The sequence below is a fragment of the Bactrocera tryoni genome, chromosome 1 (assembly GCF_016617805.1).
Source record: "Bactrocera tryoni isolate S06 chromosome 1, CSIRO_BtryS06_freeze2, whole genome shotgun sequence".
NCBI classification, from domain to species: domain Eukaryota; kingdom Metazoa; phylum Arthropoda; class Insecta; order Diptera; family Tephritidae; genus Bactrocera; species Bactrocera tryoni.
This window is the reverse complement of record NC_052499.1, coordinates 10139393-10166190: the sequence shown is the minus strand read 5'-3', so window position 1 is coordinate 10166190 and position 26798 is coordinate 10139393. Positions and strand designations below refer to the sequence as shown.

Here is a 26798-nt window from a genome sequence, read left to right as displayed (position 1 = left end):
TGTAGATGCTTTGTTCACTCTAGCGTTTAAGTGTGGTCTAAAATTAGTGCTAAGATTAAGCAAGCTACCTTTAAAAAATAGGAACCTGCTTCACTTTTTGAATATCTGAGAGAAGTATTCAATCTCGAAATGTGAAATGACAGAAGTATGTAGAAAACATCATATTTGGCGCTTGTTAAAAAAATATTGTCTAACAACACAGCATCGACAACAATACGAGAGCAATATATGTATGTATGTGAAGATCCTCTAAACACGTCACCTTTGGCGATTTGCTTGCAGCAACTTCCACTTTTTTCCACTTTAACAGCAAACGACTGACCAAGTCTTAAATAATTACCTCAATTACTTTAATTAAGCACAACAAATAACAGTTAAAAGCCCGCATAATTTTCAAATGAAAGTAATTACAAACAATTAAATAGCTAACACAGGGCAAATGATAGCTTGTAGCCTCAAGTCAGGCCGCCGGGGCGACGAGAGGTGTGCGAATACATAGATAGCACTTCTAGGTAAAGTGTAAAAGCAATAAAAACAACAATAAACACATTTCGGCGCGCATCATTTGCTTTAACTTCGAACAACATATTTTTCCAAGCACCTAAAAGTGTGCTACAATAATTTGTAAGTGCTGCAGATGTTTGCCAAACAAAAAAGTACAACGAAACAAGCAAAACACCAAATAGCAAAAGCAACACACATACACAACAAAGCAAAGGCTAAAGTTGCCGCATTTTATGACTTGCAATTTCGGCAATTTCGTCACACTAAAAGGCAGCCAGCTGCCAGCAGCGCACAAAAGTCAGCTGTACAACCTCAAAACAACAAGCAAACTTTCAACGCGCTACCAGCTAAGCATGCACGAGCGCACGTGTGCATGTGTGCGTGTATGCGCACATGTATATGTGCTTGGCACTAGGACTACGTAGTGCCGGTAGCCGAAAATTTATCAGTAGAAATTTTTTAACGCCCCAAAGTCCAAATATTTGTTCAGCCAACCAACCAACTAAGCAGCTGGTCAACTGTGCTGCCGGTGCATGGTAGTGGTGCGGTTGATGTTGTGCCGACAAAATTAATGAGTTAACTTTAAATTAAGTGCTGGCCGAGAGTGTGAGCAGGCAGATAGCAGATAACGGACAGACAGCTAGGTAGCCGCACGGCTAAAGTAAAAACGTAAACAAATTACTTTGCGAAAAATTCTGAAAATTCGTAAAATGCCTTCAAAAGAGCCGCAGCAGGCGCATTGAGGAGGGAAGCGAACGCAAAAGATCCGGAAAAAAGACAATTGCTATTTTTAGCTGCTCTTTTTAACCCTAACGGTTGTTGCCCCAGTTCATCTATACTTTACGGTTGAAGCAAATGTCCGCCAGCACTTTTGTAGCTGTGAACTTGGTCGGCACAATGTCTAGTTTCTGCTGATATTTAATAGTTCACTGTACTTTTCCACTTGCTACGCAGCTGCAGGTGTAGGCACATATTTACCTATATAAGGGTGGTAAAAAAAACACGATTATTGTTTTGCGCTTGGTACTCTGAAAAATGAGTAACCATTTTTGTGGAGCATTTCATATAAAACATAACAATATAAAAAATCGCTATATTTTGAAATTTTTGTATAAAAAAGGGAAGAATGTCACGCAAGCCACCACCGAAGCACCAATGAAATTTGTAAAGTTTACGGAGACGTTGCTGTATCAGTTCGTGTAGCACAACAATGGTTCGCTCGCTTCCGTTCTGGAAATTTCGATGTGAAAGATGCACCTTGCTCTGGTCGATCTATCACTGAAAAAGTCGATGAAATTATAGAAAAGTTTCACCAGGACCGTCACATAAGTAACCATGAACCGCTAAGGAACTTAACATTCATCATCGAACGGCTTTGAACCATTTAAAAAAGGCTGGCTACAAAAATGAGCTCGAGTTTGGGTACCACATGAATTGTCGGTGAAAAATTTAATGGACCGAATTAACATGTGCGATTCTTTACTGAAACGAAATGAAATCGAACCTTTTCTGAAGCGAATGGTAACAGGAGACGAAAAGTCGATCAAATGCGACATAATGTGCAAAAAAGATAATGAAGCTCAATAAATGGTCGCAAAGCCAGGATTGTCACCTCGAAAGGTTATGCTGAGTGTTTGGTAGGATTGGAAAGGAATCACTCACTATGGGCTGTTCAAACGATTGACTCTACATTTTACTGTCAACAACTGATGAGATCAAAGCAAGCAATTGAAAAAACGGTCAGAACTGTTCAACAGAAAGGGCTTCCCCTTTCATCAGGACAACGCTAAATCACACACATCTTTGATGACTCGGCAAAAACTGGGAGAGCTTGACTGGGAAGTTTTGATGCATCGCCAATAAATTCCTGATCTTGCACCATTGGACTACCATTACCTTAATGAAGTAAAGTCGGCTTCAAGAGAAGCCTATAAAAATTACTTATCGCAGTTTTTAGCCAAGAAACCAGAAAAGTTTTACACTGATGGAATAATGTCTCTAGCGGATAAATGGCAAAAAGTGGTCGACCACAATGACACATATTTGGTTCATTAAAGTTCATTATAAATATAAAAAAAGGTTGAAGTTTGATTAGAAATACGAAAAGACTTTTTCGACTACAAATATTAGCTCTTTTTTAACACACCCTGTCATATACTTACATATTTTTTTGTTTTTGAAACACAAACCTGCCTGCAGACTGCGCTGCAGTCTATTTTTAATGCTTTGCTTATATCGCACTGACCAAATTCTTTTGTAAGCGCTACAATTTCCACACTAAAATATTTAAATTTAATTTCTCTGTTTCATTTGCTTGAATGCAGATGCAGTGAAATGTAAAATACTATTCTATTAGTTGTAATTACAAAGCACAGGTATAACTACGCCAAAATTAGAGATGAAAAAATTGAAAAAAAGTTGCTTATTCAGCCGATTTAGTTTGCAGTGCTTAGTTTGCAGTGCTTGTCAAGAGCAGATACAGACAGATGCTGCTAATTTCCTCGAAATATTCAATTACAAAATATATAAGCAATAAATATTATAAATTTACAGTTAGGTTGTGCCTCTATATTTTATTCAAAAGCAAATGTATACACGCATATCAAATATATTTTCTTTTATATATTTCTAAAATATATTCAACATAAAAATTTCTGAAATTTAAATTACATAAATTATTCCCTAACCAAAAAGGAAAAGAAACTTGCAATTTTTTTTCAAAATTTTTAATTACGCTATATAAAAGTCATGCTGCCAAGACTGTCTGCTTCCGACACTTCTAAAATCTCATTTGAAATATTAAGAGCTCAACAAGAGAATGAAAACATAAATGTGCGAAAAATATGATATATGTACACACCAACAACAAGTATGCGGGTGCACTCAGCTGGCAACAAAATATTCCGCAATTTTTAATTAACTACATTAACAACTTTTCTGGCTTCCAGGGCTTACCAGGAATATGGGTATACACTGTTTCGGCTGCTAATTTAGATTTCGCTTTTCTTCTTTTCCGAAAAACTACAATATTTAATGCTGTTCGGCAAACATTTCCCCTCCCTCGCACATTTTTCGCTTCATTTTCGCATTTTCATTAGTGCGCTAGCTCGTATTTTATGCATAATTGAAGTAAATGTTGCATTTTTTCCACTTATTTGGCGCACTAAAACGGCAGCGCTGCGGTATTTGCATTATGCGAGCCATTAAGTAATTTGCCGAAACGATGTAGAGTCATTTTTCTAAAGCGCTAACCTTAATTTACAAAAAAAAAAGTCTGAAACTGTGTAACAACAGAAACCGCATGTAAGGTAAATGTTTGAAAAAAAGAGAACGAAAGAATCTAATGGCGAAAACCCAAAAAGTGAAACATAAAGTCCTTGCCATGGTTTATATTATAGCAATTCGTTGTATGGCTGCTCTATTTTTTTTCACTGCTACCCTCAATCTGTTAATAAAAAGTGATCCATTTTGAGGTTTCCTAATTTTTTAAAGAAAAACTATATCGACCACACTTTGTACGCGACTAACTTTAGAAATGTACTGAAGATCATTCACAGTGGATCCATTAACATTTTCATCGAGCTCCACCTATTATTGGCGTCCTTGGAGTTTAAAAACTAAACATTGCAGGGCAGAGATCGAATTGCACTAGTTCATTCTGCATACTGCAGTAGGTTAAAATCCTATCTATTCAGCATCGACCCTGACATACTGAACATATGTTCTGTATGCAAAGAGTTTCTGCGTGGCACTAACCATCCTTTTTATATACGCCATCATACCAATTGTCTTAATGGCCAAACTATGGCCCTATGGTACGACCGCTTCGAAATAGCTAATTTCCTGCGCTTTTCATAGGGTGATTACGTGAAAAAATCAATAACCGGAAGTTTTAATTTTCCACATAGATAAGGCACTCGCCTCCAGTCTTTTGGCAAATAGTTAATAAATATAATTTTTTTCTCAAATTTGAAACGACAATAACAAGAAATATAAAATTTTCCAATATTAATAATATAATTTGAAGAATATTCCCGAAGTAGTCTTGTCTTATTTAATTTAATTTTATTTTTATTTTATTTTATTTTATTTTATTTTTTTGCTTTTCGAAATTCAAAATATATTTTGAAGAATATTCCTGAAATAGTCTTATTTTATTTTATTTTATTTTATTTTATTTTATTTTATTTTATTTTATTTTATTTTATTTTATTTTATTTTATTTTATTTTATTTTATTTTATTTTATTTTTTTATTTTATTTTATTTTATTTTATTTTCATTTTTATTTTATTTTATTTTATTTTATTTTCCTTTTTTATTCCATTATTTTCCATTTTGTTTTATTTCATTTTATTTTATTTTATTTTATTTTATTTTATTTTATTTTATTTTATTTTATTTTATTTTATTTTATTTATTTTATTTTATTTTATTTTATTTTATTTTATTTTATTTTATTTTATTTTATTTTATTTTATTTTATTTTATTTTATTTTATTTTATTTTATTTATTTTATTTTATTTATTTTATTTTATTTTATTTTATTTTATTTTATTTATTTTATTTTATTTTATTTTATTTTATTTTATTTATATTTTATTTATTTTAGTTTTTTTTAACTTTAAAGTTTTTATTATTTTTAATTGTGTTATTTTAACGTAACGTAAACATTCACTTGCAGCATTTTCTAACAGCTGTTGTTGTTATCACATTATCTGACTTTCCACAATTGTTTTTTTATAATCTCTTTTCCTTCTGCCTCTATTTAAATCCACCCGAAAACCTCTAAACGCTATCCCATAAACATTTCCGGATTTCTTATGAACATAAATTGGTCACAGCCAACAAGCAGTGAGATGAACCACCACAATAACAACGGTAACCGGAGTAAAACACAGCAATCAGCGTTTCCTACACAAATTTATCTCCGCTCAGTTGTCGCTTAGCGGCCGGATATACCGCGGCGACCGCGCCAGGCAACGGTAGTGCCCTTTCCTAACACACCCTTGTCCTTCACCACGCTGGCAACCGGAGATGCGTTTAATGCTTAACAACTGTCAGCGCTGCCAACTTTAAATGAGAAATTATGAAAATGTGGCAAAGCAAATGCGCGAAGTCATAAATAAAGCAGGCAGCAGAGACAAAAAGGATTTAAGCAAAAGGAAAAAAAACTGCACGCGGAAATTTATGTTTCACAATATGTGTGTGCACTTGCGCACATTTTGCTTTTGTTGTTGTTGCTAATATGAAATTATGATTACAACAAGCAGCTATTTAAGCAACAACGCAGCAATGAAACATTCGAGCAACAGCAGTGGCAAATTACCAAAAGAGCCAACAAAACGTTAGTGCTGAGGGTACATGAGGGGGGATTTAATATGCATACGCATGTTTGCGCCATAACTGCCGCTACTAAGCCAACTGTGCTGCTGGTAGAAAGTAGTGAAACAAACGGTCGCGGCCACTGTCACCATCACGACTCAACAAATCGTTGCCCTTTTGACGGCACAACATCCCTCCAGCACATCCTGACGCCTTGTCTCGCGTTTCCTGCTATTTGCGTTCATCTTTTTATTTATTTTTTTATTCACTCTGCAATTTACAATGTCTTCATACAACCTTCCCATGTCGCCCATCGCGCGCGTTTTGCCAACAGCGGTGCTGTCGCACCGCGCTCGCCTTTCCCATTACTCACTTACTCACTTTCGTGTGGAAAATATCGAATATGTTACGCAACCATTTCCACGCGTACGAGTACTATAATGCGTCAGCTGTTTTGAATGGCATCAACGAGTGCTCGAGTTATTTTTGAATTTTTGCTCTTTGGCGGTTGGGCGGCTCCGTGTCTGCTTCTGTTTGTGGAAGCGCATAACATTAGTCGATTTAAAGCGCTTCTCGAAATTTATTATCCCATTTTATTACTCGCATAGCGCGCGAAGGCTCGAAATGTAGAGTGTCGCGGCAGTTTAAGATTTTAATGGTTATCTCTTTTGTGTTCTGTTTAGAAACCAATGAAAATAAAATTAAAAAATCTTTACACTACAAAAATAAAGAAATTTCTCTAAGTAAGCACAAATTCAGTTTTCATTTTGTCTTAAGTGTTGCTTTACTCAATTGAAAGACACATACTATGCTATAACGCCGAATCCAGAGCCAGACAGTGACCACCAGCAATCTCCTGTCTAAAAGACGGACAAGAGATGGACTCCTTTTTATTTTCTTTTCGGCTCTGCCAACTTAGCGAAAATAAGCTTTTTAGTAGATAGATAAAAGGGAAGAACGAAAAATTTACAGTATTTATATTATTACGAGGGCGGTCCGATAAGTGCTTAGGCTCACTGTCCGATGGCGCCAAGATCGCACGAGAAACTTACTAGTTGTTGGTTTAAAATCAACGTGGTCGCACTACAGTTTTTTATGAGCCACTCACAGATACCCTGAAAACGGCTACCACGAATAATAACGTAACAAAGATCTACTTAATTAATAGCCGAAACTGTAGACTTCTCTCGAAGAACCTGCGCCAAAGGAACCGAAGATGTGCTATCTGCGGCAATAGTGATGAGCACGGCGTTTTGGGATTCACAGGATATAATATACATGAATTACCCCAAGGCTCATACATATGTTGTACTCGTGTCACTACTTCTTTTAATTTAGTGCAGAAAGAGACATTGTTTTTAAAAAAACTTCATTGAGATAACTTACCCTTTAACCAATATTTTGGGGTATAAAGTCAGCCGAAATCACGAAAAGTTTTTTTTAAGTATATGGGGACTAAGAGATTTATGGATTCGAGTCAACCTAAGTTTCGCGCACAAGTGAATTTCTAGACTATATCTCACGGACTGATAAAAATTTCCGATAAAAAATTCGCGATAAGAATTTGGATACATATATTCGGCACCTGGAGGCTTGAGCAGTTTTCTTCCAACTTGGATAGTTTTAGATCATAAGCTGGCATACTTCAAAGACACTATTTGTTCAAAGTTGCATCCAAATAGCTCGTTGGTGCTTAATTTGTTTAATAGAAAGTGAAAGAATCAAATGGATTTTAAGTTTTTGTTATATGGAAAGTGGGCGTGGTTGTAGTCCGAATTCGCACTGTGACATAGAAATCAGAATAACAATAAGACCACCTTCCAAACTTGGCTGAAATCGGTAGAGCAGCTTCCGAGATATGGATTTTCACCTAAATGTGGGCTGTGCCACGCCCGTCGTCAAATTTTGACAGCTTCTCTTATGATCAGGGATACTAAATTGTATGTCTCTAGCGCATTAATTTATTAATTAATAGTGCGTGTATAAAAATTACTTTCCGAGAAATTTTTTTCTTAATTAATACAAAACCGATTGTACACTTAAAGCAGTTCCTCTGCTGTCGCATGCCGCTTTAAGAGAATGTTTCTATTTTTAGCAATAAAAAATGTTTCTCAAATCGGTCTCAATTGCGCTAAAAGCCTGAAATATGTGCGTTGGAATTTCTTACGATTTGTAAGCACAGCACTCTAAGCCTATTATATAAATACATATTTTACTGGTAGCAGCTTAACGGCCTTACTTGTGAGAGGATTACTTTATGGAAATAGATTTTTAAGCTGCAACATCACCGCCAACTAAATCTTTATGGATAATTCTTTTATTATTACAGCAGTCTGACAAGTCTTATTTCAAAATTGTGCCAATTAAAAGCAAAATCCACTTCAAGCATTTTCTTTTACTTTCAACTTTCTTCTTTTCATTTTTAATACAGCGCTTTTTCCGCTGTAATGACTCAGTGCTTTCCGGATGTCACTTGTTGTAGCAAATTTATTTAATTCCTGTGTTGGGGTGGGTGATACACCACTCAATGCGCCCACAAGTCAGCCATTGGCGCTTAAATACACGCTTGCTGCCTCTCAGGGAATTCTGCTGCTTTAAGGTTAGGTTGAAGAAGATTAGGTTGTTTGGCGGGAAATCAGTGTTAGTGGGAGGCGTGCATTGCCTTCATTTGTGAGCGTAATATTTTTATCCTTTTATCTTCCTTATCTGTTGTTTTTACTTCATTTCATTGCGTTCATTCTTAATCAGACACATAAACACACTTCAAAGCTTGCTGCTATTATCTCTTGATTTTGTAAAAATTTCAATTGCTTGCGAAAAAGAATATTTATTTTTAGTTAAGAATGTATTTGAATGTGTGTATGTATGCATTTATGCAGCGCCCTTTTCCGATATTTTTTGATGTTTATTAGCCACGAAACGAAGAGCGTGGCTTCATTTACTTATGTTTTTTCACAAGCTGTGTTCAATTACTTATTTCAATTTTAATAATTGCCATGAAAGCGAAATAACGCAAACAAAGAAACAATGCGATCTTAAAGCGCAGTGAAATCCCCCTATATTACCAATAAAAAACTAGAAAGGAAATATTTTGGAAAAATAAGTCGTCTCTATGCTTGAAGGCAAGCCGAACACTGTATTTTATTTTTGAACTTCCAACATAAATTCTCCTATTTTTTAAATTTCGAGAATGATATAATTTTCTTCGAAAAAAATTAGTTACCACTTTTAAATTAATATTTGATATTATGTAATATCAAATTGTTTTCATTCAGTTATGCGTTGGTTCTATTTAATCTTCGATATAATCAAAGAAATCGGAATTTTTTATGCTAGTCTGGTCTAAGACTAATGAAAAATTCATGGACTCACACCTTGCCTTTGAGCTGTAGAGGCTATAGTGTTTTTAGACGTGTTATTTTCAATGAGCCAACTTTTTTGGAGTAGAAATTCGTCTTTTTGACATTGTTACTTGGTTTATGTTATACTCAGTTTAGTTTGCATTTTAGTAATAAAAAGATATGCTGCTGAACAATTTTTGAAAATCTTGCAAATTTATTACGAAAATAATGGTTACATCCACTATTCATTTAATATAATAATCGCCTAGCGGAGTCGGTAGTTCGGTCAACCATAAATCGGTTCCCACCACATTTACTCCAGTACATGGTTTGTCCGGAAAGTAATAGGACTGAGTCGATTTAAAAAAAAGTTTATTGAGCCAATCATAACAAGTCTTTAAAAACTCTCTGCCAGCGCGATTTCCGAGCATTGAATGCGTCATGGCAGGCATTCTCCGGAATAGCCTTGAGAGCCGAGCTACATGCTGCTAGCGTTCTCTCTGTCGTCTTAAAAAGACAAGGAAACTAAATAAAAGTCCAGGTGGGCTACATCTGGGCTGTAGGGCGGCTTGGTTAGGTAGCTGTTCACAAGAAAGGCGTTGTGAGGCGAGGCGTGGAGCAACTTCCAATTGGCAGCGGTGTCTTGTCGAACCCGATTGACCCTACGTTTGAGTCTCTTGAGGACTTTTAAGTAAAACTTGGTGGTGGACGATGCCTTTGATATCAAAAAAGACAATGAAACACACCACTTCTTGCTAAAGCAACATCTGCGTAAGCCTGCTTGATCACACCAAACGTTTCTGTCGCAGATTTACCGAGTTTCACACAGAATTTAATCGCGTATCTCTGCTCTAACGAACGCTCCATTTTCGGCTTGCACTACTCACAGAAACACGTCGCGCGGAAATGTGCCGAAACGAGACGGTCACCGATCTCAATTTTCATAAGGATACTTTCTTCAACGATCAAGCCGCGTTTGCTTAAATGGGTATGGTAATTGTCGTATTTCTAGTGATGATAGTCCACAAGCCATTGTTGAGACGTTAATAAATCCTCAAAAAATCACCGTTTGGTATGCTTTATGGACAAAGCGAATCATTGGTCCAGATTTGGTCAAAGAGAAGGCGGTTATAAGGTGATAGCCAATGAGGAACGCTATAGAGCGTTTTTGGTCCGACGATTGGATGAGCTTTCATTACAACAACGAAACGAACAATTTATTGAAGGAAATTTTTGGTGAGCGCATTATCTCGCGTTATGAGCCTACGGAGTGGCCTCAAAGCTGTTCCGATTTAACACTACTGTACTAGTTCTTTAGGTTATGTGATGTTATTTGTTTCGATTGCTGCAAAACGTGCTCGAAAATTGGCTTCGCGGCCAGTATTTATACGAGCCAGCCACGGTAGTCACTTACCCGAAATCATTTCCAAAACATTATGGCAAACCTTTAGCCTTTTAAGAATGGTAAATTCTTGACGATCATATTAAAGTTCATGATTTTACTCCTTTCTTGAAAACCACATTTCTAAAAGAACACCCTTACAGGCACCTAGTGTTTCTAAGTTACTTGTAATAGATGCAGCAAAATCGCATTTTCAGCTTTTCTTCTTTTTTACTGGCGTAGACACCGCTTACGCCGTTATAGCCGGTGTAGGAAAGTTCTATGAGCGCCAATCACTTGGTAGTGGCTAGAAACGATTCTTTTACATATGGCCCAAGCAGCTTACGACTTCCGGTATTAGACAAAATATTCTCTGGGTAACCAAAAAACATCCATTTGAAGGCGAACTAAAGTGAGAAGGCGAAACATAACTCCACAGGGTTGTGCGCTGGGCTTAAGACCCGCCACGTAAAAAAAACACCCTAAGGAAAAGAAGAAAACAGCTTTTCACCTTTTCTACATGCTGAAATTTTACACATCTCAACAAATATTAATGAACATGCTTAAAAAAAGTGGCATAACTATTAATACTTTAATGCCGGAGAGTTTCCCTGGTGTACGCACATATCTACAAACATGCTTTACTACACTACCAACAAAATGATATCACTACAAGCTCTTATACTTCTTGTAATTCGCTGATTGTTGCCGTAAGCTTTTTTTTCTGCCACACACACACATAATTATCTATATATGTATTTGTCATTATACATGAGAATGACGAATGTGCGATAAGATAATATTATGCGAGTTGCCCTTACTAACTCGGGAGCAGCAAGCAAGCAAAAGTAATTTGAGCGACAACAGCAGAAGCACGAGAAACTCATCAGCAAGTTACGCTTGTCTGAATGCGACATTTACAAACACATATCGGTAGCAACACATTAGCAGCGCGGCGGCGGCACGATGAGCAACAAGCGTAGAAAAGATCAGAAACGCAACGCAAAGCGACAGTGTAATACAAATGTGTAGCAACAACATGCGTTGCGGAAATAACAGCCATAGCATCAAGGACAACAATAATAACAACAACAATAGGAGTAGCAACATTTGTTATGATGGTGTTGGTGTGCTGAGCGACGAAGATGAAGCGGCAAAAGTGTCAAGCCGCAACGAAGTACCGTTTGCCTTGCAAATAACGGGAGCGGATGCCCGGATGCCTGCGGCGGTGGCAAATTTGTCTTGATAACTTGCGCACCATTCATACAAACATCATATGTACTGATACATATGTGCAAACGGTGATGATCAAAGCATTGGCAGTATGAAAAAAAGTTGCGTATGTCACCTCGTCAAAGCGTTTCGGATGAGCTTGACGGGCCTTTGTTACAATATTACAGCGCAGTTCTCTTATAAATAGCTCAATTTCTTTCTTCTGGCTTGATCCTGTAATTATTAGGTAGATCTTGTGATTTATCGTTCCAAAGAGGTCAATTTTGGTTACATAAAACCGGCTGTTGTAGAAATTGTTTCTTTTTAGGTAGATTTTTAGCTTTTGTTGGTTGGTTTTCGAATAATGCTGCCATTTTACGCTCTTTTGGGCTTTTAGTTGCTCGTTTATCTGCTGCTTTAATTGCCAAGACACTCTTTCACGAGATTTACCTTGTGAATGCTGTAGCTTATAGCTAACATCTTTAATAGTTTCCGAGATTTTTCGTTAAAGTATGTGACGCCAGGCTTATAGGAAACTTGTGATGGAGAGCTGCTAATGGTTTACTGAATCAGAGGAAATTATAATATTACCATAAACATTTATATAAGGTATCACCCCTACTTATTTAATATACAGTTTATTACCTCCAGCTGTCGTCAAGCGAACTTATACTCATCACTGCCCAATCTACTCATTCAAGACTCATTATTGAAGACCATTGCCTTGGTTGATTGGTTGTCAAGGCAGCCGTGGAAACGTCAAACTGGAGGTAACCGCACTTAGACCATCATTAAGAATTTTGTGCTACCGGATGGTAACCAAAATTAAGTCTTATCCAATACTTTGCTTTGCCCAATGTCTCTTTAGTTGCAGCATAGGCAGCCGCGGAATATATCCCACTTCTGAGCGGGCCAGCTCGTCTGCCTTTTCATTCCCTTCTATTCCCATATGACCGGGTAACCAGATGTATTTAGCTACTGACAATGTAGTTATTTCCTGTTTGCTTAACCTAAAGTAGTTGGACTTGGTGTTGGCGCTATGAGTATCCTTAATTGCCGCATGGCTATTCACTAGAAGGGTTATGGACTTGCTGGCTTGAGCAGAGTTCCACTTGGCACCGTCCACAATTTCAGGCTGAAAGCCTGAATTGCACTTGTTTTTGTTGTAGTGGCAGAATTCTACCGTTTTGACAGTCCATGGCCGGATAAAAAACGGGTCCGTTCCAGTTACGTAGACCCGACTATCGTGGTAACGGCATATTCATAAGGTTGAAATAGGAGCACGGGCGGGCTTCTGACTACATTTAGCCTTAAGCTGCCTTCTGCTTATGAATTACAGGAGAAGAAGCCCGCCCATGTTCCTATTATACCCTTATGAATATGCCGTTAGAACTAACGATCATAAAACCATTAGACCGTTCTTATCTTTTGGGGAACGAAGACGTTGTGTTTGCATACTCATGGCTCGCCTTTTCTCGATCGCTTTGTCAATTTAGCCCGAGTTCATTAACAAGGTCGAGTATGATATTAAGCCCGTGATTTGTCTCATATTTGTATTGGCCGAATGTCAAGAGTAACCTACAGAGCTTTAGTTGATATACATAGTTTTCATTGTGCCTGCAATCCCCAGCAAGCAGCTTTCCATTGTAGTTTTTTTGTGATAACTTCGAGATATTCTTTCACAGAGCTCGAGAGTGTATTGCCTTAAGTAGATTTTAAAGCTTTCTGCTCACGCTGCTAATTTTTCTCGCGTAACTGTACACATACGCACACATATACATATATTTACGAACTCACTTAGACAAAAAGTAAATTAAGCTCCTTTATCGCAGAGAAGGTTTAATCTTAATGCGTCTACACACATACACACACACTAGCGTGTCTGTCTGTGCATTGAATTAAATGATGTGCACACAAACCTTCCGTTATAAAAATGCATATAAATACACACACGCACAAGCTTAGCTGTCTTGCTGCTGAATTGTGCAGTCTGAAATCTGAAATCTTCTGCACTCATTATTTTCCATTTAAGCGTCGTGCCATGACTGACAGATTTATAATGTTGCATTAAAATGTTGCAGCGAAAAGCTCCTCACATCACACACACACATACACTTACTCAGCCAAAGCTGGCATTCTTTGATGTGTGTATTTAATATTTTATATTCTGGCGAATGTGCACCGCAAATTAATTTATTTAAAAACAAAAGCAACAAGACTTTGATAAACCAATTTGACGTTCATCTTTAATTACAACTTGGTTGCAGCTCTCGGAATTTTGTGGCATTTTTCGTAGCTTAGCAATGAAGGGCATAATTAATTTTATTTTAACTTGATATTACTGCACTTGAGGCAGAGTGCTTACGCTGAGTACGACTACCGGGAAATCCAAAATTGCATTGAAAACGCCAAACTAGTATTAAATTAAGTCGCAGCCTTAATTTATGAGTTATTATTTGGTGAGCATTTCGTTTCATAAGCAGAAGGAAGAGAAAAATTGTTTTAATTTTTACAGCAAACTTTCTGAACTTTCACATAATGGTAAGTAGGTAAGAGACTTGTCCCTTCGGACTCATTATAAAACTCAACGGAAATGTTTCCATCTTTTACGGTTCAATTAAGCAGACACAGCCGCCAGCAAGTGGACCATATACAAATGGTGTCAGCTCATAAAAAGTATTAACTCAACTCTGAGTAACAGTCAAACTAAATAAAAGAGTAGATATATTTTCTCTTTTACATCATAAAATACTGACCAACCACTCTTAACTGCGAGCATTCTGGCATAGCATAAGTCGCCCTGCAACTTTCCAGTTAAGTAGCTGTCTGCATGCAGAAAATTTACAGTTGCTTTACAATGTGCATATATGAATGGTAGAAGGTTTCATATCCCTATATGCTCGTATGGTACACACAGCCACGAAAAAATACAGTAAAGTATTGGGGGTGCTTATAAATCTGTGAACAAAACTATGGGCAGTGCCACAAAGCTTAATAAATGGTGTTTTTTTTAACATGTGGTATTTGCTTTTTCTTGCGGGTGTCGGTTAAAAATGCTTTCCACATCATCAGTGCTGTCGTAAGAGCAACCAGCAACGGTATGTGCCACTTTCAGGTCACTAAAAACTGCCTCTCTAAGGAACTGTCGCCCACCGTGGAACCACATTTACATTACTTTAGCGCGGCATTCCATTTTTCTCATTGAGTGATTTACATCTGCGGACCTGCGTCCAGGTCCCGCTTTTAACTGCGTAGCAGAATTGCCGCAAGTTTCTGGATAATTCCCCAGTTTGCTCCGCTCTTATTAAATTGTTCGCTGTTATTGGGCCAACCAGGTCTTATACGGCATTGCGTTCTCGTTACCATCGCACACATTCAAAGAATTTGTGTTCAGCATCTTCTTCTGTCGTGTCGTTGTATAGGCATGACGACACTTCGACTCTTCCCATTCTGTGGAGGTACTTTTTGAAATATCAGTGACCGGATAACAGCTGAGTTGTTTAAAAGTCGACTTCTCCAAATTTACAGCTTGTCCACTTTCCTTTTTAAGCACATCTGCCAAGATCTCAACACCATATAATAGGACGCTGATAGTCGTCGATATTAGGAGCTTTATCTTTTCTTGTCTGAGGCCCCCTTATGTTGACCATTAGCCTGCTAAGTTGGGAGCAGATTTTCGCTGCTTTTCCTGCGGCGGCTGGATTTATACCCAGAAGGTTAGTCTGGGACAGTCTTATGCCTAGGTAGTTTATTGCTTCATGTATCCTAAGAATAGCCGTAGTCGTTTGCATACTTATTTCGAGAGGTATGCGCATATTTGTTAGCAGTACTCACTCTGTTTTTTTTTCGTAACGAGCTGTGAGTCGAGCCATGCTAGCGTCCATATCAGAGCCTGAATAAGCTTTATTCGCGCTTCTTCTGTGTGCCGTGCTGTAATTACTGCTGCAATGTCGTCCGTGTGGCCAATTAAGTACAATTCGTCTGATATTTCGAGTATTAGTATAGCGTTTTAGCTGATGTTCCACAAATCTAAGCATAAAATAGATCCTTGTGCTACTCTTAAAATGATCGCTATCTGATGTGATCCCTTTTTAGTTTGGTACAGCAGTTTTCTGCCAGACACGAAAAAGTCATTAATTGTAGCACTATTATATTTCCTATTAACCGTAATATTAACTTACTTTTCTTTTTTTAAAAAAATATAGAGCAATGATTCCCTCTGCCCTTAGAGCATGTCAAACAAGAAGTTTTTGAAGATCTAGCGGCTTTTTGAAGATCTATCCACAATGGTTTGTGGATTATCATCACACCAAATGTGAAAAATTTGTTTATTGACGTGCTCATTCAACCAAACGTGAGCCTAAGCTCCGATGAATCTGGTCTTGTGAAAATCGAGATCAGAGGCCAACTCGTTTTGTCCCCATTCACCGAACTTGTGAAGCATTTCATGGTCGCTCGCCTTCAATTCTTGCATGAGGTGAATTTTCTTTGCTCGAAAACTAAGATTCTTCCGTAAACTCATCCATAAAGTGGAAGGCCGCAGGTCGAATTGGTGTGTGCGATGGCGGATGGATTCTCCACTACAACAATAGCGTTTTCGTTCTCTACTAAAGTAAACAAGTTGCGAAACCAAGGTATGATTGCTCGAGTTCCTGCCTCTGCTGGACGACTATGTTGACCGTATATAGAACGGTGATGTGTCGCCCGAACCGAATCTTTGTTTGGGTTATAAATTTGCATGATTTACAAACATTGTACCATAGTAAGTCAGTTCATAATGAAATTCTAAACCAAACTGAGAATAAATCAAGAAACAGCTGTCAAACAGATATAATACAAAAGAAGTATTGCCTCACTGAAAACCAAAAGCTAAACAAGAAAAAACATTAACTTCGGCTGCACCGAAGCTTATACACCCTTCACAGGTGCATTTCTTATGGTAACTATTTGTCCAGTTTTTATGGAAGCTATATGCTATAGTGATCCGATCTGATCCATTTTTTCGGATATTATGTTAATGCATGTCAAATTTCGTGAAGATACCACGTCAAATGCGAAAGTTTTCCATACAAGAACTTGATTCCGATCGATCAGTTTGTATGGCAGCTATATGCTATAGTGGTCCTATATCGACAGTTCCGACTAATGAGCAGCTTCTTGAAGAGAAAATGACGTTTACGAAATTTCAAAACGATATCTTAACAATATACTATTGTTGGTTCCTAATGTATGGCATAAGCCGATGGAATGAACAATTTCTTCGGAGATTACATTTTCATTGAAATCTTAGCAAATAATATAAACCAAATTTCGTGAATTTGTATATCTTGTCCTGAAATTTGGTTGACATGGCTATAGTAGTTTCAAAAGTTTTCCATACCAGCACTGTTTACAGCTGATGCTTCATCCAGTCTACCATTCGTAACATTTTCATTAAACATTTTATGTTTAACTATATATATGTATATGTGAGTATATATATATGATATTGATTGACATTGATAGCAAGAAATATAGTTATTAGAACAGCTTTCAAATTGCTAATGTTCTATGGAACTCGAGATTGACTTCCAAATCCTTATTTAAGAGACACATGTATTTGTTTTAAATTTTTTCTTTTAATGTCACTGCATGTTTATAGACCAAAATAATTTAAAAAAAAATTTCATTTTTGCCTTTTTTTATAATAAAAACTGAGAAGATAAAAATAAATGTCACACAACAAAAAGAATGCGCTGCCCACAAAAGTATGCCAAGCGATTATTTATTGATGTGGAAAATAGTCGAAAAAGCAAAATTCAGCAGCACGTGACAGCACAGCTAAACTGCAAACTGTGTTATAGTCATGCAGTTGGAGGTATGTGGGGGAGGCAGGGCATTACGCGGGAAGTGAATAGTGTGATACATTGACTTAGATGCATACATGCATTGATAGCAAAATAGGCCAATAACACAAGTGTTTGCGCTTATTATGCAACGTCACAACAGAGAAGCCGAAACACAACCTTACTCTGCGACTAAACATTTACGATAAAGTAGCGAGCATATTTTACGGTTTAATGCGTTTTCAAAGTATACATGTATGCTGCAATACTTCACTCTTCCAGTAGCTAGGTGCAGATTGTGAATTTGGTGAAAATACCTTCACATTCAGACTCCATACTCTGTTGGTGTTGCAGCTTTATATTCTCTGACAACTTCAGGATTCTACTCGTGCATGTGAAGTCTTTCGAGAAATTGCCTCAAATTGTATGCCTTTATATTTTATGCTTTAGAGTGAAGTGTATGGCTCTCGTACTATGTGCAATACCCGTTCGCATTTGACAGCAGCCGTCAGCTGAGCACTTGGGGAACTCATAGTGGCATGCAATTTGTAGTTGAGTTACATTTAAAATAAAAATAAATGATAGAAGTGAAAAATTTTGGATATATTTTATGATATATGTTCGTTATATAATCTCGATTATGTTTATTAAGCGACATATGTATGTACATATCTCGTGTGACAGCCTAAAAATAAGCGATTTTTGGGAGTTACAATAAAACAACTAATGTATCAAGTTTTGTTTTAATTTTAAAGGCATATTTATAAACATTTCAAGAATGCACTAAAAAAAATTTGGATAAAAAATTTTTGGAAAAAATTCAAAATTTTAGAAAAAGAAAAAACTTTATTCAAAAAAAAATACTCCTCTATTTGGATAATATTCTTCGCACAATGACCTGCTTTCGACAAAAAAAATTATTTAATTTTTTTTTAATTTTAATAATTTTTTTAAACATTTTTGAATAAAAAACTGTTCTTATGCCTGTTTATCAATTTTGAAAAATTATTTGTGCTGAGCATAATGGAAAAAGCACTTTTTCAAAATATATTTTTATACTTTTACATTTATACTTAAGGCTGATTATCTATATTTTACTACATTTTTTTAATAACACAAAAACAAAAATACTTGAGAAATGTTGTTCGAGAAGTATAATTCTTTCATACTCTTAAAAATTAAATTCGGGTAAATAAATAATTCCATTAACGTCCATCATTTGATTTTTGCATCATAAAAAATCACTACTTTCCGTTCGAAACTTTTAATGAAAAATAATGTTCTTTCGATACATATTACGTCGTTTTTAAACCCAACAGGAAACAAAGAAATGGCTTGTTTTAACCGAAAATATTATTACTCACCCGTACAAAGCCGCCCCGCACTTCAGCGCATTTATTAAATTCCTTACGGTTTAACGCCGGCTGCACCGCAGTCCCTTAAATTCCTCTATACATATGTATGTACCGTTAATATGTGCTTGAACACGCGCAAATGCTAATAAATCGCAGCGTACTGCCAGTTGGCCTTTCACCTGTTACGAGCGCGTGTGTGTGCATCTCTGCGGGGAATATCCTTGACTGGAATTCGTTTGGTGGTGCATCTCTTTTTCGCTTCAATTTTTGCGGTTTTCTGTTTTTTCTTTGTATTATTTTTTATTCCTTTTTGTAAAAAGTCTTGCGTTTCGACAATTTTTGTTTTTACGGCTATTAAATTGGATTATTGTGGATTTTAAAATGCGCTGCATCGAAAATTTACGAGCAGTTACCAAGTCTACTCTGCCGCAAAGAGCAAATTTATATGTGCGTTACTCGTAAATGTGATGAATATTGCTACGAAATAATATTTATTCTGTGAGCGCATACTGCTTTACATGCATATATGTATGTATGTACATTAGGGTGTTAGTTATTACCAAGATACATTTTTTAAGGTTATATGCAGTTAGAAAGCCGAAAAAGCGAATATTCCAAACTTTTTCATCATTGATCTACAAATTTGCATATTATGGTATGTTTTAACTGTATTTTAAGATTTAGTATTAGTAAATAATATGCATTTGGAAAGGAACAGCAACTGATGTCCGGGAGCTCCTCTCAAAGAAGACGTTTTGCGGTGACCACTATATCTCTGAACTAGACCCTCAAAAATTAAAAAATCAAACAGATTTCGTTTAAGTAATGTTAAATCAGTAGTTAATCGAAGGAATGAGTAAAATAAATTTATTGAAAAAGTGGCGGTTGCTCACAAAAAACAATTTGGATTGATCGCTTGGCCAAAATATCGGCCTTAAATTGTTTAAAAAAAAACTTTTGGGTGAGAAAAAACCTTCGATTAATTACTAAAACATTATATTTAAGCAGCTCGTGTTAAAATTTGAGACTAATCCTAACCTACAACATTGCAAATATGGTATTCTGGTACAAAATTATCAGCTCTGAAAAAAAGGTCTTAATGATTTTTTCCATAAAACTACTTGTTTAAAAATTATACACACTTAAAATTATGCATTAAATGCAGTGAGCATTCATACAATATATATTGCTCATACGACATGGTGTACAGTATGAATGATCAGTATTCATTCGAGTGATTAATGCATTCAGTGTTGCTCATACGACATGTTGTACATTGTGGATGTTTCATTCCCATCAGTGCCTTATAAACTTCGTGTTGCTCATACAACATGGTGTACCATTAAAATATAGTGCATTTGAAACTTTAGTGAACGTTAGTGAACGTTAGTAAACAGAAATAATCAACTTAAGAAATAACGTACACCCTAATATATACTACATATAAGACCCACATATTTTTATTGTACAAAAGATGAAAACATACACATACATATGTATATATATACAAAAACCGCAGCTTTTGAAATAATTTATACGCATGTCTATATATTATGAGCCACTCGTTACAGCCATGCTACTCAGCCGCACTTCAGCCACAACTCCGAGGCGTCTTCAGCGCAGCTCATATTCATTAAGCGCTTGTTCATTCGTTTGCATTTTCTTTTGTCCATCTTTCAAATGAAATGGCATCGCTCCATGCGTTTATTTACTCGCGTTGCTATTGTTGTCATATAAATGTTTAAATTATGACGGCGAATAAACATATTTTATTAAGATCCCGCTCATTTGGTTTGTAATTTATTTGAAGCCGCTGTAGTCGCAGCAAAAAATTTTATACAAATAAAATTGAAATGAATTTACGTTTGGAAGTGGACTATGTGCAGAGTTGCACAGCTACAAGCATGGCAACAAATATTAAGTGTATTTTCATGTAATAATGCTTTGTTAATAAAACACTAATAAATTCGAGCTGTTGCTAAATGCATAAAAAGCGCTTTGAAAAGCTTTCTCAAGCTTTCTCACAAGTGCTTAACAAACCAACAAACAAATAAAGCAAAATTTCATATGTATTTCATCGTGTATATGTATCTCTTTTAAATATAGAAATTCATCCTGCACTTGGTACTTGTTACTTTCTTATATTTTTTCTAATTATCATATATGTATATTGGGTGTTGGCATAACTTTAAATAATCTAACCTTACAAAATAAACGCAAACTGTTTTCACCGTCGTTTCATGTGTACCTTCTCGTTTTCTTTCCCTCTTCCTACACAGTGGATAATCATCAGGCTGGCAATGCGACAAGTGCCGATGGCAGCATCATCTCACCGACAAATGATTCCAGTTACTTAGCATTAGCGATAGTCGGTTCACTAGTCGGCTTCGGACTGGTGACAGGTGTGGTAAGTGCGAACAAGTAAATAAGCGCTGCGCTCACTTATGGAATTATGCTGGCTTAGCCAACAACAAAAGCAAGGTAATATGCTATGCTCTACTAAATTAACGCTCTCTCCTCTCCCCTCTGCTGCAGATACTTTGGGTCGTTTATCGTCATTGCAGCAGGCGTCCCACTTCAATGAACTTTGAAAATCCGGTGTACCGTAAAACCACCGAAGATCACTTTAGTTTGGAAAAGAATAATCTGCCGGCGCGCATGTATCCGAGCACAGTGGACGAAGAGGTAAGCGCGCCATGCATAAATAATTTCAATTACATGAAATTTTAAATTGAGATTGCAAGTGCAACAATTGCAACTAACTAACAACTACTAATGCAGTGCTTAATTGAAAATATACAAACAAAGAAAAAAACATAAAAATCTTAATAACTAATTTTACAATAATTGAGTAACTAAACTAAATTTATGAGCTAAGTTGAAAGTATTTTTAATGAAATTAAGTAATTAGCGTTAGTTTTAAAAACTTAGTCAATAATCAATAGCAAGTACCGTTTAATGCTAAACATAATAACACTAAACTATATACAAATACTTAGCGTTGTTTACGGTAAATCTAAGGTAATGAACTATGTATGCGTAATTAGCAGTGGTGAAGCACAGCATGCCAATGCGCCAACTAAGATTTGATAATACAAAACTAGTTTAATGAGCATCAGCATTTTCCTAATGTAAATACCTGTTACACCACACATCAAACGCATAATTTGTAAGTAAACATTTTTATTAGCGAATTTTTTGATTTCACACAATTTTACGCCACCAAAAATACTTATATAGAACAACTCCGGAAAATGTAGTGAATAAAAGAGAAATCAAGTTAAAATATAATCATGTGTAAATAGTTATATGAAAGAAGCTGTAGCAATACCCCTAAAAGCAACAACAATAACCAAGCGCTAATTGACACCTAATGGATTTCTATCTATTTCTAGCTGCATTTTTCGCAGAGAAGACTGTTCGCGCAGTATTGAAAATTTTCCGAAAAAGAAACAATGAGCGTCAAAAAGGCGTTCACGTGCGAAAGCATACTAAATGAAATGTCAAATGCATGCAAGTGTAAAAGCGAGTTAGTAAATTAACTGAAAATTTAACTAAAAATGTTTTTAAACAAAACGTAAATTTTTATTTATTTAGTAATATTTTTATTACATAAAAATTTTAAAGAAAATTTAAAATTAATTAAAATTAAAAATTAATTAAATTAAAAAAATTATAAAAATTAAAAAGATGAGAAATTAAAAATATGTAAAAATTAATTATTTTTTATTTATTATTATTTTTTATTACAGAAAAATTAAAACAAAAATTTAAAAAATTAAAAAAATTATGAAAAATTAACAAGATATATAAAAAATTAAATATTTTTGAACTAAACGTAGCTTTTTCTTATTTAGTATAATTTTTTATTACAAAACAATTAAAGCTAAAATTTAAAAAAAAAATTATTAAAAATCAAAAAGAAGTATTGAAAAAGTACACATATTTTTAAACAAAACGTAACTTTCTTTATTTAATCATGATTTTTATTTTAAAAAATATAAAAAATTATGTAAAATTAACAAGAAATATAAAAAAATTAAAACAAAAATAAAAAGAAGTAAAAAGAAAATAAAACAAATAAAAGAAAACTATAATTAATTAAAAAAAAATTATAATAAATATAAAAAAAAGTTAAGCAAAATATTGATATGAAACTTCAAAGCAAGTTGTTGCCTAGTTTTTTTATTTAATTTCTTAATTAATTTTTTGATTTCTTAAATTTCTTCTGAATCTTTGCATTCGTTTTATTTATTTTTTGAACTATTATGAGTACTTTATCTTATCCCGAAGAAATGCAATACGATTAAGCAAGATATTAGAAAAATATATATTTTTACTTAGTTACAATTTTTATAAGCTTTTTTGCTAATTTTAAATAAAAAAAATGGTTGTAGTAAAATACTGATTCATGGTGCCTCAACGGGGACCTAAATTATTGTCTGCTCCTCAAACGTTTAAAAAAAATACTAACTAGAGGAAATGTAAACTTTTACAAATCTGTAGTTTAGGCTTTAGTATATGGTTGCAGATTTCTTACTGACTGATTTTTTACTGACAAGTTCATGATGTTTCGTCGAAGTTCTAACAAGAGACGTGATGTCTCAGGCTGAAACTTTCTGCAAGCTGATTTATACAAATAAATATTGCCCTGTTTTCATGTCATGTGTTTCGGTCAATGAAATTTTCTTGCTTTAGCTCATGTGACACCCACACGTCGTGCTTTTTTCAACTAGCTGTCTAAAAAGTAAGCCCGGAAACTCATCTCTCCAACACTGTACAAAATTGCACTAATACAATGCTGATTATGAATTTCTAAAGCCATACTACTATGAGCAAACAATATTCAGACTTTGTTCATAATTTTAAAATTCTTAATTTCCCCTTCAAAGTAATCGCCCTTGGCACCAATACACTTCTTTCGACGTGCCTTGTTGACAGTTTGTGGGGTCAAAAGGTATTCGAAGTGCACGACAACTCGATAATCGAAGAAAACTGTCAACATAATCTTAATTTTGACCTGTTTTGACGTGGTTTTTCGGCCCCGACTCACTTTCGCTGATTGTTCGTATATTTCAAGCTCGTAAGCCTGTGACATTTTGCACAGATATCACTGAGAGTCATACCAACCTAGAAAAAAATACTGCCACAAATGAGCTTTCGAGCGAAATTTAAATTAAAAAGTCTTACTATTTTTTGCCCAAAGTGGTATATAGGAAAAATAAAAGGTTTTCTTTAACTAAACTTAATATACATGAGATTGTTTCAAAAAGGCACATTTTAGGCGTGACATAATTTGAATGGAGGTTTATTTCTATGGGCTATAAGCAACACTCTTATTATTAAAATATTTTAGTTTAGTTTAATTTCTCAATTATTTTCCTTTTAATTCAGCTTTAAACCAATTTAGATCAATTTTATAGTAAATAACAAACAGATGAATTGTGTATGTATATATGCAGACACCTATAATAATGCAAAGAAAATTAAAGAGACTAGCTTAAGCTATTAACTAAATATGGAAAGAAGAAGAATATTAAATATGATTATATTGTTTAAAAGATATTTAGCGGTAATATTAAATCTTGATGTAAGTATTTAATTAATAAGTATCTAAGCATTTTAATTGAACCGTAAAGTAAATAAAATAAAATTTAACTAAATAAATTAATATTTACATTTACTATACATACATACAAGTGGCATAAGTGCTGCAACACATACCGACACGCATAGCAAACAGCCAACAAACAACAGCCACAACAACAAAACATGCCAACTAAAAGCATACAAACACGCGCAAAAGAATACGATACAAAAACACAAACAAACTAAGCAAATATTTGTTGTACAAACAAGTTTAAAAATTCACCACTCACAATATTTGCTTGCATTATTTAGTACTAATACTAGTTGTTAGTACAAATGCTAGTATACACTGTGCTAGTTGTTAGACGATTTCGCGCTTTTTAGTGAACAAAAAATTAATAATTCTTAATTGTTTAAATAATTTTAACTCAACTGTCCTAAAAACATTTCAGTTGTCACAAAAACCCTTACCTCCATATTATAAAAACTCAAAAGAATGCAATACTAAACACGGAAAATTTATTTCCACTTTTCCCTCAAGTTCTACAATATTTTCTTTTGATGTGCTTTTGAAAACGCTCAAACAGCTGTAATATTCCTGATAAGTTTTGCGTAACAAAGAGCAAAATTAGCATAATTTTCGAAAGGAAAAGACATTTGTCAAGCATTTATTTTCATACCAATACATAGAAGCAAACAGAAAGCATTTTTTGGGCGTTGGCGCACTTAACACGCCGGCACAAGCACGCATAAATATGCGCAATAAAAGGTTTTATGTCGCTTAATAAATTATACAAATGTTAACACAGCAAGCCAAAGAAGCATACGCTTATCGACAACAACAATAACAACCCCAACAACATGTACACAATATTTATTGAGAAATACATAACCTTAAAACATGCACGCGCTCACATGCAAACAGATATTTTCATGCAGCAAATGTAAAAACATAACGGTAGAAAATGCTGACATTTAATGGATTGCTGCGAGCGCTCGTAATAAGCGGGAGTCAAATGAAAAAGTGCGAGGAAAATGTGCATGCAGCCATTTGTTGCAAGTGTACACATTGATACAAAGCAGACCGCAAATATTATTTTTACATGAAAACACATTGCATGCGTCTGCATTACCATCACTTCTGCAATACACACATATGTACATGTACATACACACAATGCGTACCACAGCATTTGTGTTACACATACGCCCTGTGTCGTTCCAGCAGTATTACATCTTCTTTATATGGACTTACATGCGTGTGAAGCAAAATTATTACAAAATTTATCACTGTAGTAAGGAGAATGAAAAAGTAAATTATTTAGGTGGTCTGCAAGTATAGTTGTGCGTTGAAAAATGACTGAGCACATTTTTAGCGAATATTAAGAACATTCAAGTATGAAATGAGTGCTAAAACTCATTGCATATGACATTTTATCGCACACATATTGTGCTGTATGTTAAATTAAGAAGCTTCACAGTAGTGTAACAGTAATTAATCTGTTCTTCTTGACAGATATACACCACATAACTAAAAATCACTACATACAATCGCAAAGTCTCCTTTTCATAATTACTATATTTTTTTGCAATAAATGAGTTAAAAAATAAAATCTGAGACGTAAGTTCAAGCTCTTTTCAAATAAAAAAAACGGTGGCTATTAAACACCGTAAACTTGATTCGTTCTCCTGCTGCCACATTGCAGTACAAATATTCATATTAAACCTCACATTAGTAGTCAAGTATGCGATTACTAAAACTGAACTTCCAATAAATTTCTAACAGTATTTTAAACATTTTCCTTACAAAACACAAAACTCATTCTATACGATATAGATTTTTGTTTTAAAAATATTGAAATTAATTTTTTTTTTTTTGATTTTTCTAACTGTTTCCTGTACATATTTTAGTATTTTTTTAGTGATATCTTAGCGATATATTAACATGCATACTTTAAGTTTCCATTTTAAAGCCACTACTGCCTTTTTGTTACTAAACACACTTCATCTCACACTCACTAAATGTTATACTATATCACTCCTGGTCACAGGTGTTATGCTTCACCGATATTAAATAGCCCAATGTTGCAAATAATGCATTAAAAAATAATTGAATTGAAATTTAAATTAATTTTTATTTATTTTATAATCCCAAAAATATGAATAAGAAATAATTTTCACATTTCTAATCAAAAATACTTATACACTTAATAAAAAAATTAATTCAAATTCGGGATTCAAATTTAAATAAACAATAATCCAAATT

General features: G+C 34.8%; 1 protein-coding gene across 11 annotated transcripts in view; it reads left to right on the top strand.

Annotated features, from left to right (window-relative positions):
- Nucleotides 1-26798, top strand: part of LOC120781839 (low-density lipoprotein receptor) — a 398201-nt gene that overhangs the window by 357544 nt on the left and 13859 nt on the right. For 10 of the 11 annotated variants that reach the window (XM_040114061.1, XM_040114064.1, XM_040114081.1 and 7 more), the window contains 2 exons: nt 21223-21350; nt 21479-21628. In XM_040114061.1, coding sequence (XP_039969995.1) covers nt 21223-21350; nt 21479-21628 — 278 coding nt within the window. Of the gene's footprint in view, nt 1-21222; nt 21351-21478; nt 21629-22338; nt 22515-26798 lie in introns of those variants that run through there. The other variant, XM_040114077.1, reaches the window with a different exon arrangement.